The sequence below is a fragment of the Pleurodeles waltl genome, chromosome 12, assembly GCF_031143425.1.
Source record: "Pleurodeles waltl isolate 20211129_DDA chromosome 12, aPleWal1.hap1.20221129, whole genome shotgun sequence".
Taxonomy (NCBI): Eukaryota; Metazoa; Chordata; class Amphibia; order Caudata; family Salamandridae; genus Pleurodeles; species Pleurodeles waltl.
The window spans coordinates 274,600,508-274,619,876 of record NC_090451.1 but is presented as its reverse complement, the minus strand read 5'-3'; the positions used below and the strand labels follow the sequence as shown (position 1 = coordinate 274,619,876).

The 19,369-nt window shown below is 45.6% G+C and overlaps 1 protein-coding gene across 1 annotated transcript in view; it reads right to left on the bottom strand.

Moving 5' to 3' along the window:
- AMFR (autocrine motility factor receptor) overlaps nucleotides 1-19,369 on the bottom strand; it is a 487,879-nt gene that overhangs the window by 105,274 nt on the left and 363,236 nt on the right. Inside the window, exon 12 of the mRNA XM_069215844.1 lies at nucleotides 12,092-12,175. Coding sequence (XP_069071945.1) covers nucleotides 12,092-12,175 — 84 coding nt within the window. The remainder of the gene's footprint in view (nucleotides 1-12,091; nucleotides 12,176-19,369) is intronic.

The window sequence follows — 19,369 nt, the reverse complement described above, 5'->3', positions numbered from 1 at the left end:
TTTCAGAAATGCACAGGTTTGGTAGGTTTCCCTAGGTGCCGGCTGAGCTAGAAGCCAAAATCTACAGGTAGGCACTTCGCAAAAAACACCTCTGTTTTCTTCCAAAATTTAGGATGTGTCCACGTTGCGCTTTGGGGTGTTTCCTGTCGCGGGCGCTAGGCCTACCCACGCAAGTGAGGTATCATTTTTATCGGGAGACTTGGGGGAACGCTGGGTGGAAGGAAATTTGTGGCTCCTCTCAGATTCCAGAACTTTCTGCCACAAAAATGTGAGGAACATGTGTTTTTTTAGCCACATTTTGAGGTTTGCAAAGGATTCTGGGTAACAGAACCTGGTCGGAGCCCCGCAAGTCACCCCTCCTTGGATTCCCCTAGGTCTCTAGTTTTCAGAAATGCACAGGTTTGGTAGGTTTCCCTAGGTGCCGTCTGAGCTAGAGGCCAAAATCTACAGGTAGGCACTTCGCAAAAAACACCTCTGTTTTCTTCCAAAATTTAGGATGTGTCCACGTTGCGCTTTGGGGTGTTTCCTGTCGCGGGCGCTAGGCCTACCCACGCAAGTGAGGTATCATTTTTATCGGGAGACTTGGGGGAACGCTGGGTGGAAGGAAATTTGTGGCTCCTCTCAGATTCCAGAACTTTCTGCCACAGAAATGTGAGGAACATGTGTTTTTTTAGCCACATTTTGAGGTTTGCAAAGGATTCTGGGTAACAGAACCTGGTCCGAGCCCCGCAAGTCACCCCTCCTTGGATTCCCCTAGGTCTCTAGTTTTCAGAAATGCACAGGTTTGGTAGGTTTCCCTAGGTGCCGTCTGAGCTAGAGGCCAAAATCTACAGGTAGGCACTTCGCAAAAAACACCTCTGTTTTCTTCCAAAATTTAGGATGTGTCCACGTTGCGCTTTGGGGTGTTTCCTGTCGCGGGCGCTAGGCGTACCCACGCAAGTGAGGTATCATTTTTATCGGGAGACTTGGGGGAACGCTGGGTGGAAGGAAATTTGTGGCTCCTCTCAGATTCCAGAACTTTCTGCCACAGAAATGTGAGGAACATGTGTTTTTTTAGCCACATTTTGAGGTTTGCAAAGGATTCTGGGTAACAGAACCTGGTCCGAGCCCCGCAAGTCACCCCTCCTTGGATTCCCCTAGGTCTCTAGTTTTCAGAAATGCACAGGTTTGGTAGGTTTCCCTAGGTGCCAGCTGAGCTAGAGGCCAAAATCTACAGGTAGGCACTTCGCAAAAAACACCTCTGTTTTCTTCCAAAATTTAGGATGTGTCCACGTTGCGCTTTGGGGTGTTTCCTGTCGCGGGCGCTAGGCCTACCCACGCAAGTGAGGTATCATTTTTATCGGGAGACTTGGGGGAACGCTGGGTGGAAGGAAATTTGTGGCTCCTCTCAGATTCCAGAACTTTCTGCCACAGAAATGTGAGGAACATGTGTTTTTTTAGCCAAATTTTGAGGTTTGCAAAGGATTCTGGGTAACAGAACCTGGTCCGAGCCCCGCAAGTCACCACTCCTTGGATTCCCCTAGGTCTCTAGTTTTCAGAAATGCACAGGTTTGGTAGGTTTCCCTAGGTGCCGGCTGAGCTAGAGGCCAAAATCTACAGGTAGGCACTTCGCAAAAAACACCTCTGTTTTCTTCCAAAATTTAGGATGTGTCCACGTTGCGCTTTGGGGTGTTTCCTGTCGCGGGCGCTAGGCCTACCCACGCAAGTGAGGTATTTTTATCAGGAGACTTGGGGGAATGCTGGGTGGAAGGAAATTTGTGGCTACTCTCGGATTCCAGAACTTTCTGCCACAAAAATGTGAGGAACATGTGTTTTTTTAGCCAAATTTTGAGGTTTGCAAAGGATTCTGGGTAACAGAACCTGGTCCGAGCCCCGCAAGTCACCCCTTCTTGGATTCCCCTAGGTCTCTAGTTTTCAGAAATGCACAGGTTTGGTAGGTTTCCCTAGGTGCCGTCTGAGCTAGAGGCCAAAATCTACAGGTAGGCACTTCGCAAAAAACACCTCTGTTTTCTTCCAAAATTTAGGATGTGTCCACGTTGCGCTTTGGGGTGTTTCCTGTCGCGGCGCTAGGCCTACCCACGCAAGTGAGGTATCATTTTTATCGGGAGACTTGGGGGAACGCTGGGTGGAAGGAAATTTGTGGCTCCTCTCAGATTCCAGAACTTTCTGCCACAGAAATGTGAGGAACATGTGTTTTTTTAGCCACATTTTGAGGTTTGCAAAGGATTCTGGGTAACAGAACCTGGTCCGAGCCCCGCAAGTCACCCCTCCTTGGATTCCCCTAGGTCTCTAGTTTTCAGAAATGCACAGGTTTGGTAGGTTTCCCTAGGTGCCGGCTGAGCTAGAGGCCAAAATCTACAGGTAGGCACTTCGCAAAAAAACACCTCTGTTTTCTTCCAAAATTTAGGATGTGTCCACGTTGCGCTTTGAGGTGTTTCCTGTCGCGGGCGCTAGGCCTACCCACGCAAGTGAGGTATCATTTTTATCGGGAGACTTGGGGGAACGCTGGGTGGAAGGAAATTTGTGGCTCCTTTCAGATTCCAGAACTTTCTGCCACAGAAATGTGAGGAACATGTGTTTTTTTAGCCAAATTTTGAGGTTTGCAAAGGATTCTGGGTAACAGAACCTGGTCCGAGCCCCGCAAGTCACCCCATCTTGGATTCCCCTAGGTCTCTAGTTTTCAGAAATGCACAGGTTTGGTAGGTTTCCCTAGGTGCCGGCTGAGCTAGAGGCCAAAATCTACAGGTAGGCACTTCGCAAAAAACACCTCTGTTTTCTTCCAAAATTTAGGATGTGTCCACGTTGCGCTTTGGGGTGTTTCCTGTCGCGGGCGCTAGGCCTACCCACGCAAGTGAGGTATCATTTTTATCGGGAGACTTGGGGGAACGCTGGGTGGAAGGAAATTTGTGGCTCCTCTCAGATTCCAGAACTTTCTGCCACAGAAATGTGAGGAACATGTGTTTTTTTAGCCAAATTTTGAGGTTTGCAAAGGATTCTGGGTAACAGAACCTGTTCCGAGCCCCGCAAGTCACCACTCCTTGGATTCCCCTAGGTCTCTAGTTTTCAGAAATGCACAGGTTTGGTAGGTTTCCCTAGGTGCCGGCTGAGCTAGAAGCCAAAATCTACAGGTAGGCACTTCGCAAAAAACACCTCTGTTTTCTTCCAAAATTTAGGATGTGTCCACGTTGCGCTTTGGGGTGTTTCCTGTCGCGGGCGCTAGGCCTACCCACGCAAGTGAGGTATCATTTTTATCGGGAGACTTGGGGGAACGCTGGGTGGAAGGAAATTTGTGGCTCCTCTCAGATTCCAGAACTTTCTGCCACAAAAATGTGAGGAACATGTGTTTTTTTAGCCACATTTTGAGGTTTGCAAAGGATTCTGGGTAACAGAACCTGGTCCGAGCCCCGCAAGTCACCCCTCCTTGGATTCCCCTAGGTCTCTAGTTTTCAGAAATGCACAGGTTTGGTAGGTTTCCCTAGGTGCCGTCTGAGCTAGAGGCCAAAATCTACAGGTAGGCACTTCGCAAAAAACACCTCTGTTTTCTTCCAAAATTTAGGATGTGTCCACGTTGCGCTTTGGGGTGTTTCCTGTCGCGGGCGCTAGGCCTACCCACGCAAGTGAGGTATCATTTTTATCGGGAGACTTGGGGGAACGCTGGGTGGAAGGAAATTTGTGGCTCCTCTCAGATTCCAGAACTTTCTGCCACAGAAATGTGAGGAACATGTGTTTTTTTAGCCACATTTTGAGGTTTGCAAAGGATTCTGGGTAACAGAACCTGGTCCGAGCCCCGCAAGTCACCCCTCCTTGGATTCCCCTAGGTCTCTAGTTTTCAGAAATGCACAGGTTTGGTAGGTTTCCCTAGGTGCCAGCTGAGCTAGAGGCCAAAATCTACAGGTAGGCACTTCGCAAAAAACACCTCTGTTTTCTTCCAAAATTTAGGATGTGTCCACGTTGCGCTTTGGGGTGTTTCCTGTCGCGGCGCTAGGCCTACCCACGCAAGTGAGGTATCATTTTTATCGGGAGACTTGGGGGAACGCTGGGTGGAAGGAAATTTGTGGCTCCTCTCAGATTCCAGAACTTTCTGCCACAGAAATGTGAGGAACATGTGTTTTTTTAGCCACATTTTGAGGTTTGCAAAGGATTCTGGGTAACAGAACCTGGTCCGAGCCCCGCAAGTCACCACTCCTTGGATTCCCCTAGGTCTCTAGTTTTCAGAAATGCACAGGTTTGGTAGGTTTCCCTAGGTGCCGGCTGAGCTAGAAGCCAAAATCTACAGGTAGGCACTTCGCAAAAAACACCTCTGTTTTCTTCCAAAATTTAGGATGTGTCCACGTTGCGCTTTGGGGTGTTTCCTGTCGCGGGCGCTAGGCCTACCCACGCAAGTGAGGTATCATTTTTATCGGGAGACTTGGGGGAACGCTGGGTGGAAGGAAATTTGTGGCTCCTCTCAGATTCCAGAACTTTCTGCCACAAAAATGTGAGGAACATGTGTTTTTTTAGCCACATTTTGAGGTTTGCAAAGGATTCTGGGTAACAGAACCTGGTCCGAGCCCCGCAAGTCACCCCTCCTTGGATTCCCCTAGGTCTCTAGTTTTCAGAAATGCACAGGTTTGGTAGGTTTCCCTAGGTGCCAGCTGAGCTAGAGGCCAAAATCTACAGGTAGGCACTTCGCAAAAAACACCTCTGTTTTCTTCCAAAATTTAGGATGTGTCCACGTTGCGCTTTGGGGTGTTTCCTGTCGCGGGCGCTAGGCCTACCCACGCAAGTGAGGTATCATTTTTATCGGGAGACTTGGGGGAACGCTGGGTGGAAGGAAATTTGTGGCTCCTCTCAGATTCCAGAACTTTCTGCCACAGAAATGTGAGGAACATGTGTTTTTTTAGCCAAATTTTGAGGTTTGCAAAGGATTCTGGGTAACAGAACCTGGTCCGAGCCCCGCAAGTCACCACTCCTTGGATTCCCCTAGGTCTCTAGTTTTCAGAAATGCACAGGTTTGGTAGGTTTCCCTAGGTGCCGGCTGAGCTAGAGGCCAAAATCTACAGGTAGGCACTTCGCAAAAAACACCTCTGTTTTCTTCCAAAATTTAGGATGTGTCCACGTTGCGCTTTGGGGTGTTTCCTGTCGCGGGCGCTAGGCCTACCCACGCAAGTGAGGATTCATTTTTATCAGGAGACTTGGGGGAATGCTGGGTGGAAGGAAATTTGTGGCTACTCTCGGATTCCAGAACTTTCTGCCACAAAAATGTGAGGAACATGTGTTTTTTTAGCCAAATTTTGAGGTTTGCAAAGGATTCTGGGTAACAGAACCTGGTCCGAGCCCCGCAAGTCACCCCTCCTTGGATTCCCCTAGGTCTCTAGTTTTCAGAAATGCACAGGTTTGGTAGGTTTCCCTAGGTGCCGTCTGAGCTAGAGGCCAAAATCTACAGGTAGGCACTTCGCAAAAAACACCTCTGTTTTCTTCCAAAATTTAGGATTGTCCACGTTGCGCTTTGGGGTGTTTCCTGTCGCGGCGCTAGGCCTACCCACGCAAGTGAGGTATCATTTTTATCGGGAGACTTGGGGGAACGCTGGGTGGAAGGAAATTTGTGGCTCCTCTCAGATTCCAGAACTTTCTGCCACAGAAATGTGAGGAACATGTGTTTTTTTAGCCACATTTTGAGGTTTGCAAAGGATTCTGGGTAACAGAACCTGGTCCGAGCCCCGCAAGTCACCCCTCCTTGGATTCCCCTAGGTCTCTAGTTTTCAGAAATGCACAGGTTTGGTAGGTTTCCCTAGGTGCCGGCTGAGCTAGAGGCCAAAATCTACAGGTAGGCACTTCGCAAAAAAACACCTCTGTTTTCTTCCAAAATTTAGGATGTGTCCACGTTGCGCTTTGAGGTGTTTCCTGTCGCGGGCGCTAGGCCTACCCACGCAAGTGAGGTATCATTTTTATCGGGAGACTTGGGGGAACGCTGGGTGGAAGGAAATTTGTGGCTCCTTTCAGATTCCAGAACTTTCTGCCACAGAAATGTGAGGAACATGTGTTTTTTTAGCCAAATTTTGAGGTTTGCAAAGGATTCTGGGTAACAGAACCTGGTCCGAGCCCCGCAAGTCACCCCATCTTGGATTCCCCTAGGTCTCTAGTTTTCAGAAATGCACAGGTTTGGTAGGTTTCCCTAGGTGCCGGCTGAGCTAGAGGCCAAAATGTACAGGTAGGCACTTCGCAAAAAACACCTCTGTTTTCTTCCAAAATTTTGGATGTGTCCACGTTGCGCTTTGGGGTGTTTCCTGTCGCGGGCGCTAGGCCTACCCACGCAAGTGAGGTATAATTTTTATCGGGAGACTTGGGGGAACATAGATTAGCAAAACAAGTGCTATTGCCCCTTGTCTTTCTCTACATTTTTTCCTTCCAAATATAGGAGAGTGTGTAAAAAAGACATCTATTTGAGAAATTCCCTATAATTCACATGCTAGTATGGTCACCCCGGAATTCAGAGATGTGCAAATAACCACTGCTCCTCAGCACCTTATCTTGTGCCCTTTTTGGAAATGCAAAGGTTTTCTTGATAGCAATTTTTTACTCTTTATATTTCAGCAAATGAATTGCTGTATACCCGGTATAGAATGAAAACGCACTGCAGGGTGCAGCTCATTTATTGGCTCTGGGTTTCTCGGGTTCTTGATGAACCTACAAGCCCTATATATCCCCGCAACCAGAGGAGTCCAGCAGACGTAACGGTATATTGCTTTCCATAATCCGACATTGCAGGGAAAAATTACAGAGTAAAACGTAGAGAACAATTGATGGTTTTTTCACCTCAATTTCAATATTTTTCTTTTTCAGTTGTTATTTTCTGTAGGAAACCCTTGTAGGATCTACACAAATGACCCCTTGCTAAATTCAGAATTTTGTCTACTTTTCAGAAATGGTTAGGTTTCTGGGATCCAGCATTGGTTTCATGCCCATTCCTGTCACTGACTGGAAGGAGGCTGAAAGCACAAAAAAATGCAAAAATGGGGTATGCCCCAGTAAAATGCCAAAATTGTGTTGAAAAATTGGGTTTTCTGATTCAAGTCTGCCTGTTCCTGAAAGCTAGGAAGCTGCTGAGTTTAGCACTGCAAACCCTTTGTTGATGCCATTTTCAGGGGGAAATCCACAAGCCTTCTTCTGCAGCCACTTTTTCCATTTTTTTTTTAAAAAAACGAAATTTTCACTGTATTTTGGCCAATTTCTTGGCCTCCTTCAAGGGAACCCACAAAGTCTGGGTACCTCTAGAATCCCTAGGATGTTGGAAAAAAAGGACGCAAATTTGGCTTGGTTAGCTTATGTGGACAAAAAGTTATGAGGGCCTAAGCGCGAACTGCCCCAAATAGGCAAAAAAAGGCCTGGCACAGGAGGGGGAAAAGGCCTGGCAGCGAAGGGGTTAAGCCAGACCCTGTTTTGTTTATATGTCACCCCCTTGGGGAAGCTGGTGCGCTCTTTTGGCTTTCTGGTGTCATCCTATGCATATCAGACTCAGATTATTGTTCACATCTCTGACTGCGAAGAGATAAAAGACAAGTTCAGGGCTTGCACAATACAGATCAACAGGTGGATGAGGGAGAACTGGCTTAAAATGAATGAGGAGAAAACAAGATCTTGGTCTTCAGAAACAATAGTTCCATTTGGAATAGCCGCTGGCACCCAGAAATGTGTGGTACTATACCTACTCCGTCAGCTATGGCCAAAAACCTGGGTGGTATTTTTGATAACACCTTGGCTTTTGACACCCTGGTGAAAAGAACTATGAGCTCCTGCTTCTGGATTATCAAGATCTTGAGGAAGATTATGCTGTTTCTTACAAAAGAGCTTAGGGTGGCAGTGGTCACTGAGCTTATCACTTTGCGCCTAGACTACTGAATGCCCCGTATGTATTTAAATATTAACCACTTCTCCCTAAATAAAATTCAAACCATCCAAAACGCAACCACTCGTGTGGTCCTTGGAATACTTAAACATTCTTCAGTCAGGAAGGGTTGAGAATCCTACACTGGCTACCAGTTCAGAAGCCGGTGGTTTTTAAAGTCTTCTGCTTGGTCTACAAGGCTCTCCACTTGCAGGGTCCATCTTATCTCAGGGCGGCCTTTAGTTGGTATGCCCCTAAGAGGTCCCTGAGATCTGCGTGTCGATCAAAGGTGGTTGTTCCAAGGTGCAGGAAAGTTTGGTGTGCAGAATATAATACAGTGGTGGACGCCAGGCTGTGGAACTCCCTTCCAGAATACATCAGGAGTTTAAAGACATACTCGATATTTCGTAGACTGGTTAAAACTTGGTTATTCTCAAACTAGCACTCCCTTTGAGTTGTGAATTGTTTTGGTTCTTTCTGGTCTAGGTCTTCCTATTTCACATAGTCTCATTCAGCTGAGCGCTTGGATGTCTTCTGGTTTCACGTGCTTTAGAAATATTACAATTACAATTAGCCAACACAGGGTGTCATACTTCAATAAACTCAATGTCATACGTCAACACACCTGCCATCATATGTCAACAGATCCATCATTATTTATCAACACACAGATCAGCATAAACCCACATAATACAGCAATATGATTCAATACAAGCAAGATCATAGGTCAAAAGGCACAATCATAAGCCAGTGCATCCAACACTGTACGCCAAGACACCCGCCTGCACCGTATGCCAAGACATCTGCTGGCACCATACACCAACACACCCGCCTGCCACTGTATGCCAACACACCTATCATATTCCAACCACATCATCATACTTCAAGGCAACCACCATCCTGCTACCACCATCCTTCTCCAACACAACCACTATCATTCTCCAACAAAACCATCATACATTCATACCTATAATCATACGTCAAAACTACCACCATCATACACCAATACACCTACCACAGAAACCATAATAACCCTCCTACTGAAGTTTTAAAGTAATTATTTGTAACTATTTTTTTTATCTCTTGGATACTTAAATATAATTGTGCTACTACAGTTTTTTTTCAGTGAATACATGTATTAAATGAACATTCCAAATCTGATGTAGAAGCAGGAACCTGTTGCAACTAGTTTATTGTCTTTCTCTCCTAGGGTCGATAGCATCCTGCATTTTTTTGCCCAAAAGGAAGGATTTACATGAGGTCTCTATAGCAGTTTGGAGAATCATTGGTCTCGATCGGATGGGGTCGGGTTCCTCTAACTGCAATAGAGTATCAAGGTGGTCCCAAAAGCTCACTCTGCAGAAAGGGATTCTTTTTCACCAGGGTCTCTCTGTGGAGAGTCGTGCAATGGGTGCATCCCTGATGCGTTGGGAACCCACTTACAGAATCTCACAAAGTAAGGTATTTGCTTGCAGAAAGAGCACCTTTACAACACCAGTGTCTTGAACTGAGGGCAATCCATCTAGTCTTCAAAGTCTTTTTCTACTGTCTGGGTCAACGCACAACATACTGACTCAGAGGGACAAACCAACCACTACTTACAGAAGCACAATGGCACCAAGATGAGTAATGATGAGTAATCTCCCTGGAAAATCAACTGATCTGAAAATGGTTGCTGGTGAGGAATCTATCAATAAAAGCAGTACATCGCAAGGGGAGTTAGAACAACTGTGCAACTGCTCTCAAGCGGTTTTACAAAGAGAATCAACGCTGCCAGACACCACTGTCTGGACTTGGGACAAAAATAAACAAGGTGTTGTACGTTAAGCTGCCTTGGGAAAACTATTTGGTTAAGGATTATTTCCATCAGAGAATCTACAAGAGTTTTTATTCCTGTGTGAGTGATTTAGAGGTCTCTGATAACCTGGAAAAAGGCTATTATTTTCAAACCTTTATGACCATCAAAGAAGATCCTATGATGCAGAAGTAAACATTATTTGCTTGTGATCCGAGTTTTGCATTGCCAGAATCATCATCTCCTCCCAGCACTCTCCACCGCCACTGAAATTTTTAAAAGATCAAAGCATTTTTTAAGTGTTACATTACATGCTGGTTATGAGGCTGCATTTTGTTCACTTTAATACATTTGACTGCTGTAGTTCTCCTATGCAGCAGTAAGGGAGTTACAATGCAATGTCATCTTATGAATTCAAATATTCTAAGCTAACCGATTTAGAAAAAAAATTGACATAGCACGGAGCATTCTCTAGAAAGTATCTGCATTTAAGTATACCAGATTTACAGCTCTTGACGACTGATGTATTTTTGTAAGACTGAAGTGTGCTAGGATCCCTATAGGATGGCAGGAATATTCTTGTTAATGTTTTTGAAGTTCTTTTTTGTGGTGCTGTTAACACAAATCCCATTTTCTTCAGGTTACACCAATAACTAAACACCTCCAAATGTATGTCTTTCCACAACATTGTTTAACAGTCAGAGGCCAGTCCGTGTAATTACTCAAGATCTTTTTTTATACCCTGGGCCTGATTTCTTTCAGGTATCCTAGACCTAATCTGCCACCTCAAAGACCCCTTCCCATGTTTAGTTCAATTAAGTTTCTGTGACACAGGAACCAAGTTACAAATTTGTTTATCTAGGGGTATAGGGTGTCATGTTGCAAATACTTTACAAACATGGGGTTCCAGAAGGAGGAGACAGATATAGGTACAGAAAGTAGGGGTGAACTATATAATTAGGCCATTTAACAATTATTCTAGGCGCTCTAATGAAGATGATACACTCATTCGGAACACACTGGACCACAGATATCCTTTTTATTTTTAATCATGAAATAAAAGCAATGCTGTAAGCAAAAAGATGTGCAGATCAAAGCGATTTTTTCAGAAAGCGTAATCTGTAGTCTGTAATGGACATCAATACACTGAGAGGTTAAGATGGCATGGCACATTCAAAGCAACTTGGTCTACTTTCTTGTTTTTTATGAAAACATGATAAAAAATAATATGTACATTATTGGCCCCATTAGGCTGCAGATGATGTATTTGTTTAAAAATGGTTATGTACTGATAGCCTGAAAAAAAACTATGTTTGATGAAATGAGACAACATGGACAGTCATCATTTTGATCACGGACGTACATAATCTAGATCTAAAATAGAATAGAATAGAAATACATGGGAGGGTGGGGACTGTTATCTAACAAATTAATAAAAAAAATTGATGAATGAAATAAAATAAAAATGAGAACATAGAAACAACTGTGATATTTTGATAAAAAGCTAAATTATTAGAATAACTGTGTGCTAGGAGTTGTCCAATTACTATTCTGAGATAGTGATAGATTTAAGCATGAAGAAAGAGAGAGGACCTACGAGGAAATAGACATTTTAATTTCCGAATGTGAAATCGTACAATGTCCAACCACTTAGTTACTTCTAACACACATTTTCACTTTTCCAACTTGTCTTTAACCTTCTAGAGAAGTCATCTTCCAAACTAAATGTAACAACGTAAAAGAGGCCGCACAAGGTTATGGTTCTGTTAACACAAATGTTATTTTCTACAGGATATAACATTTCCTAAACATCTTCAAATGTATGTCCCTCTTCATAACACCGTTCAATAGTCAGAGGATGACTCATAACTACCTGGGATCTTTTTTATACAGTGGGCTTTCTACACCTTAAGTCCTCTATATTTTTCATGTTATGCTAGACCTAAGCAGCCACCTCCTAGAGCCCCCTCCCAAATTTTCAAAATACCATTTATTTGGTATCTATGAGAGATCTACATTTCACCTGCTAATAGCAATACCTTACCCATCACACTAAGAGTTCGACACAAATAAGGTACCTGTGTGTTAGCAATCATTTTGGTATAGAAATTTTCACTTTCTTTTCTAAAGGAAGGACAATTTATCAGGAGTGTCTATTTGTTGCTGAATGTTGGAACAAAAAGTAGAACCTTAGTGTGACATTTATGTATTTAGTGTGTATATTCCTGAGTAAAACAGAATGAAATTAGCATACGCATTAATTTTAAACTCTTCAAATCATAAAGTACAATATTAGCAAAAAATAAATACTTACATGATTTAAACACAGGATAATGTCTGCCAAATTACCGAATTTAAAAAACGAGTGAGTCTGTGAGGTTTGGAAACATATTTTACTTTCTGTTAAATAGCATGTTTTTGTGTAGATTTACCTGGCCTTCTGCATCAGTATTCCACTGATCCATGGATGAGGTTTCCACTGGACTGTTCAGGGCAGGTCTGATGCCTTCTTGATGCTAGAAATTAAGAAATGAACATGTTTCTTGCCAATAATTATTCTTCTCCAAATACAAATTCTCCTGTGACACCTAAGTCTGCCACCAGAGGAAGCATTATCCCCTTTCTACTGCTAGATACGCAAATAGACATTGATAACCGTGACATTGAGAGGTTATTGAAAAGCAATCAACTTTTAATGGAGAGGTCAAGAAATGATTTAGATTGCCCCAGGTCAATCATAAAACTGCATTGTGCTTGGAATGCATCTGGGAAATAAAATGCTCAATGGAATCTGATCTGATAAAACTCAAGGCTGACGGCCTTCTACATGATCAAACTGAATCAATTGCCCTACATGGTGATTACTTTGACACTTACAAGTTTTGCTAGTCATTTACAGACCACAGGGTTGTGCAAATAAGAGTGTATTGAATAATCAGGACAGAGAAGCAGAGTATTGAGGAGGACTCACATTTGTACTTGTGAACACAGTGTTTGGCGTATCGATCTAGGCAGTGGCTCCATTTATGATGTCCATAAATTAAGATAGGGTAATTGGGTAAAACAATTGGCAGGATAGATTCTGTAGATGGAATTGATGCAGAGGATGTTGGTGTATATGAGCTTCACTGGGCTTCAGAAACTGCTAATATGGGTCTTTTGCAGTAGTACTGTGAGAACCCCTTTCAGAGGGCCATGGGGCACCCAGGGATGACTGGGGCCAACCATGAGGATTGAGAGCTTTTACTCTTGATGCCCCAGGACACAGACCTTCTATGGATCCTGAGCAACTGGGCCAAGTACCCCTGCAGCATTCGATTCTCAGTCGTAGCTGTGGTCGAGCAGTCAATGCTCCCTCAGAAGGAGGGGGGAGGGGGAAAAGAGTGTAGATATGGATCAGGGAACACGACTCATAACTTTGTGTGAACAGTAAACCAATGTCAAGTTAAATACTTGCTTTTCAAACTGCTTTAAAAAAAAAAACTGTCGAATTTTAGATCTAACTTTACAACTGCAAAGGAATAAGAAATTCAAAAGCATGAAGTTGAGGCATGAAGTCAAGGCTCTAGCAGTCTGTCTCACCCTCCTTCGTGCAATGTGTTCAGGGTTATTCCCTATTCACGGCTGGCCGCATCCACAGAATGCTCACTATTAGGCCATCCTCAAGAGTTTCCTTTTAGCCCTTCAGTTTTTAGGCAACAGTCTATGCTGCTACAGCACCATTAGCAGCGATTCCCCTGGGGCCCAACCGGCCCAGTTCGCATCTTACCTGCTCCTGCAGCACGTAAGAGTTCAGCGGTGCAGCGGGTGCCCTCAGTGTGAGCACCAGAGAGTCCTGCTCTGCTCAGCAAAGTCGAGCTGCCTGCACCCCATGCAGCAGCACCAGACAGCACAGGCTTTCTCTCTTGAGCGCAGTGCTGCTAGAGTCTTCTCAGTAGTCGAAGCAGCTCACAGCTTGCAAAGATGCAGTAAGTTGGCTTTACCCAGCCGGGATAGGGAAGTGCGGGGAGGGATATCGACTGGAGCCAGCGACAGTGCAACATTGTTCTCTGCAGTCCTCAGTGATCATTTGGGAGGGAGAAGGTCCCTCGCAGTGTGGGTCCCACCCAACAAACGTAGGCTCAGTTTCTCCTTCGCGGTATACCGAATCCTTTGGCAATATTGGTACTGGTAGCCCCTCCTGGCATACGTAAGTTGCCGAGGTATGGGATATTACAGGCACAGGCTCCTTCAGCACAAGCGCCCTTGCCAAGATGACCGAAAGCCTTCGTGTTTCTTAAACTCACAACTGTATTGGTGGCCCCCTCTGGCATATGGGGTCACTGCACTGCGGCAGTACAGGCTTAGCAAGATATGCACAGCGCTCAACACATGGCGGCCCTCTACTGGCATATGGGGGTTGCAGAGCGAACACTGCAAACAGGCAATGACTCAATCGGTGCACAGCCCTATCCGCACACCTCATACATGGAGTCCTCGCAGTAGGGATCCCCACTGCACCTCCCTCCAGCCAACGTTCTCCTTTTACTCACAGGGCACACTAGTCTTGGCAAGCAGACAGGCACTGGTGAAGCAGAGCGTGTGATCTGGTTTTCTTGGGTGTCGTCCCCCCACCCAGCAGTGAGACTACTAGGCCTTTGCCAAAATGCTGGTCACAAGCAGAAGCCTTGCAGAGCTTCCCCCTTCTCATAGAGCCCGCCTGGCTGCTTGGCAGATAACACGATTTGTCTATTTCCAGGCACCAAAATGTAACTTAAGGTCAGAGTCTTTGAAGTTCTATGTTGGGGTTCGGCTTCTTTTAAAGTGGACACTTCTCATTCTTCCTTCCTCATAAAAGACTGTCACAGTAAGCAAGACTCTGTAGCTGACTGTCCCATAACACAACTCATGGAAGTGACCAGAGTTCACACCTGGATGTCAGCACAGTAATAAGTTCATCAAACGGTCCCAGACCCTGAGCCCTACTCTTTATGATTCCCTTATCAGTACCATTTCCTTTCCAGAGATGTAGCCAGGCCCAAGGACGTAAGATCACATTATTTATAACCACCTCCTCCATGAATACCCGTCTGACTTCAGCTCATGCTGCAGCAATGAGACTGCACTTTTACATCGCAGACAATGCCCTCCTGTCCACAGATAATGACCCGACCTTCTCGTGATACTGTTGGACCTCTCAGCTGCCTTTGACACAGTCGAGATGGAGACCCAAATTAGATTTACTAGTAATGAACAGCTCTATAAAGAAACCTGACAAAATCCTTCTGATACTTATTCCTAATCACTTTTCTATGTTAAAAAAGGGGTTATCCTTTTTGGTAAATGGACCCTCACCCACACACTAGTCATGGGGCATGCTTCAGCATCAGGTCCTCACCCAGTGAGATGCTATACACCAAGTGAGCTCTACCCCACTCATGGAGGGAGCGCTTAAATAAAATTGAGGTCCCCCCTGTACAGTCTTTAGTGACAACCCCTGTGTACGCTCAGTATAACAAACTCTTCTGGGCCAGTTCAGGGTAGTCAAAACAATATGTCTCTGTTCCTCTGTGATCAACTTCAGTGCCTGAGGCAGGAGAGGTAGCAGTGAGAACAAGTATATCAGTCCTACACACCATCCAAGAGCAAATGAGCTCCTTGGGGCTACCTTGGAGGAAACTCCAGCGTGCAAAACTGCTGACACTGAGTGCTCTCCTCTGACTGAGGACACCCCTCAGCACCTCAATTCTTATTCATTGACGCTCTTACACAGTAAAAAATACACCTCCTGCAAAAGGATTATCAAGTGCTGCTATAAAATGTATTCTGGTGTAGGAGTTAGACGAGGGAACAGGGTGGATCGAAGACAAGAAAGGGTATAGCATTTGGTGCGGGGACACATGGAGGGATAGGGCATAGCATCTTTGAATTATTTCAAAGACCCACTTCTCTGACATAATGGATCTCCAGCCAGGGAGGAAATGCTTAATCCGGACTCCACATGGCTAGGCATGCACTTCTGATAAACAGCTAAAGCAGCTTGGTAACTGCTGCAGCAGCGAAAGAGGAACTACAGAACTACTGGCCCGCTTCCCTGTGCAGAGTCTATCGGCACCAAGTCCACAACTCCAAAAGGACTGGACTTGTCTGCAGTATCAATGGTGGGGAATGCTGTCATTGCCCTGGAACATCCTCTGCCTTTTTTTTTAACTGGATGGGTAACTGTTTCGCTGGCATCAGCAACTCTGAAGAGCAAGCAATGGCTCTGCTGTCTTTAAATCTCTATATCACAGAGTCTACGTTTTACCAAGAGTCTGGACCCATCGAAGGCCACATCTATTAAAAATGCTTTCACATCTCCAGAAAAATATAGTCGACCTCATCCATGCATACCTGGTATCAACAGCCCTGTCAAGGCTATCAGCCCTATCCAGGTCTGCATGAGTTACATACTTCGCTGGGACCTAGCCCATCATGTAATATCCAAGCATGAGAAACTATAAGGTACTCCAGGGCCACTGGTAAGATCTCGCTGGCAATGTCCCACAGAGCATGTTTGAACCTGCCCAGTAAACAAACTGCATCTGTAGACCTTTTGGGCAGGTTTGCAGAAGAAAACATTATTTTACCAACAGTGTCAATCCGCTCTGATTCCGTACTAGGATGATTAGTCAGGAAAGCATTCAAATGGACTTTGCTTGTCGAGACCTGTGCAACGTGGGTCTCTGGTGTAAGATGCTTAGTTAGGAAGTTTACATTACTAGGAGCTGGTCTGTTTACTGTCTGGTTTACTGGTGGGCAAGACCAAGGCTTGGATCTTGTAGCCATAAAACTATTACTGAAAGCATCATTAAATGGTAGCAAGGGTTCTGATGATATTGGCCCTGGTTGCAGCATCTCTGCTAAATCATCAATTTTTTCTCAGTGGAGGGCAATTGAAGATCTAGCACATCAGCTAGACAACACCAGCAAATGAAGCGATTTTTTTCATTGTAGAACATGTGGTAAGTTGAACATGTTACTAACCTTCGGTAATGCCTTTTCTGGTAGAGACTACCTAGCCGCAGATTCCTTACTTTAGGATTATCACTAGGCATCAGAGACTGGATGAGAAAAGTTTTTGTGAGCACTACCCCTGAGCACCGGTAGGTGGAGTAGTTTGGCGCTGCGTGGGGTAGTCCACGTTGGAAGTGGTGAGCATGGTGCCTATTTAGGCACCACCCCAGCATGCTGATGTCAGTTTCTATTCGCGACTTCCCACGTCAGGAGCGCAGAGCCACAAAGAACACTGACCACTGGTGTGGAAAACTAGGACCCTGAAAGGAGAAATTCCTGTCCCTAAAAAAGCGCTTGCAGAGTGGGAAAGATGGATGGGCAGGTAAGGGATCGACAGCTACACAGTCTCACTACCAGATAAGGCGTTACAAGAGAGAAATAACTTGTTCATCTGATATAGTCTTCTAGCTGCAGATTCCTTAACTTAGAATACATACCCAATCAATATCTCTCCGGAAGTGGGTCTGCAAAACAAATTCAAACAAAAAGATATGCAGGACTGAACGGGCAAAATGCCCATCCCTATGGACTTTGCTTTCTAGGCAGTAGTGCTTTGTAAACGTGAACAGACGTGCCCACGTTGCTACCTGGCAGATGTCCAGGACAGGAAATCCGCAAGCTAGCTCAGTGTCATAGCTTTTGTTCTGGTGGAATGAGCATGCAAGCCTTCTTGGGGTTGCTTCTTAGCCAGTGAGTAGCGGATTTTAATGCAAGGCACAATCCATCGGGAGATGGTCTGCTTCTGCACATCCATTCCCTTCTTCGATCCAACATACCCCACGGAGAGTTGGTTGCCCACCCGCAACTCTTTTGCGCGCTCAACATAGAACAACAACACTTTTTTGGGTCCACACAAAGTTGCTCCTCTTCCTTGCAGGGATGTAGCAGAGTGTAAAAGTAGGCAGGGTCAAGGACTGGCTTACATGAAAGGGAGAGAAAACCTTTGGCAAACGTATTGCAAACCTTTCAAAAACCTAATAACAACAGGGCATTTGAAGGGAGATGGCGGATCTGGCAACCGCAGAAAAGCAGAGATGGCAGAAAAATAGTTCTTTAGGGTGCCCAGAGCAGAGCCCTGCAGGACAAGAGAAAGTATAAAGAGAAGGACCTGAGAGAGGGGAGCAGAAAGAGGGTTGACCCGTTTCTCTGCACACCATGCCAAAAGCAGGAGTGGTATGGGTGGAAAGGCATACAGGAGGCCTGAGCTCCACTGGAGACAAAAAATGTCTGCGCGAGAGCCGCCTTGGAAACTCCAGCATGCAAAACTGCCAACATTGTGCATTCTCGCTGTGGCGAAAAGATCTAAACAAAGCTCTCCCCACTGCTTTAAGTGACCTTATGCCACTTCCACATGGAGACACCATTTGTGATCCACTAGGCATCTTCGGCTGAGTTTCTCTGCCCTGGCCTTCAGAGAACCTGTCAGGTGTTGAACCACCAGGTATATGCCCTGACGTTCCAGCCATGTCCAGAGACGCAAGGCCTCTTGACAGACGGTCCACGACCCCATCCTGCCATGTTTGTTGCAGTACCACATGGCAGTATTGTTGTCCAAGAACACTCATACCAGCCTTCCCTTGATGGAGGGTAAAAAGGCTTTCAATGCCAGCGTATCGCCCCAAGCTCCAGTAGGCTGATGTGGAGTCTGGATTCTACCAGAGGCCTCTGACCTCCACCTCTCCCAGATGGTCGCCCCATCCCAGGAGTGAAGCATCTGTCACAACTGTCAGATCTGATTGGGGAAGGGAGCGGGGTCTGCCGCTGATCCAATTGTGGTTGGTTATCCACCTTTGCAAGTAGTCTGCAGTTTCCTCTGAGATATTCCCTTGATGCTGCACCCACTGGAACTTCAGGTCCACTGCAAAGCCTGGATATGCCACAAGGCATGTGTCACAAGCAGGATGCAGGAGGCCATGAGACCCATCAGCCTCAAGAGTCACTCTCACCGAAATTCAGGACAGAGGCTGAAACATCAGAATCACAGCCTGAGTATCCTGAACTCGCCATTCTGGAGGATAGGTCTGAAACTGGAACTTGTCCAGAACAGCTCTGAAGTAATAAAGCATCTGAGAGGGAGTCAGATGTGGCTTTCACAGGTTGAAAGTGAACCCCAGCGAATGTAGGAGATTCGCCATAGTCTGGAGGTGGGAGATGACAGCCTGAGAGAAGACCGCCTTCAACAGTCAGTCGTCAAGATAGGGGAAGACTGCCACGCCCGATTTCTGCTGATACGCAACAACCAATGCCATCACCTTTGCAAACACCTGAGGTGCACTGGTAAGGCAAAATGGAGCACAGGAAACCGAAAATGCTTGTGGCCCACTGTGAACAATATGTAACACCTGTGGGCAGGCAGGACGAGAATGTAGAAATTTGCATCCTGTACATTCAATGCTACCATCCAGTCTCCCGGCTCTAGGGCAGACAGGACTTGAGCGAGCATGAGCACTTTTTAACTTCTCCTTCCTGGGGAAGAAGCAGATAGGACTTGTCTCTAGGATAGGACGAAGGCCTCCATCTTTCTTGGGCACCAGAAAGTAGCAGGAATGGCAACCACGACCTACTTCTGGTGTTGGCACCCTCTCTACGGCTCTCTCAGCCAAGAGAGATATTACTTCCTTGCAAGGTAAGGTGGTCCTCCGGCAGCCTCCAGTGGGGCAGCTGATGGAACATCC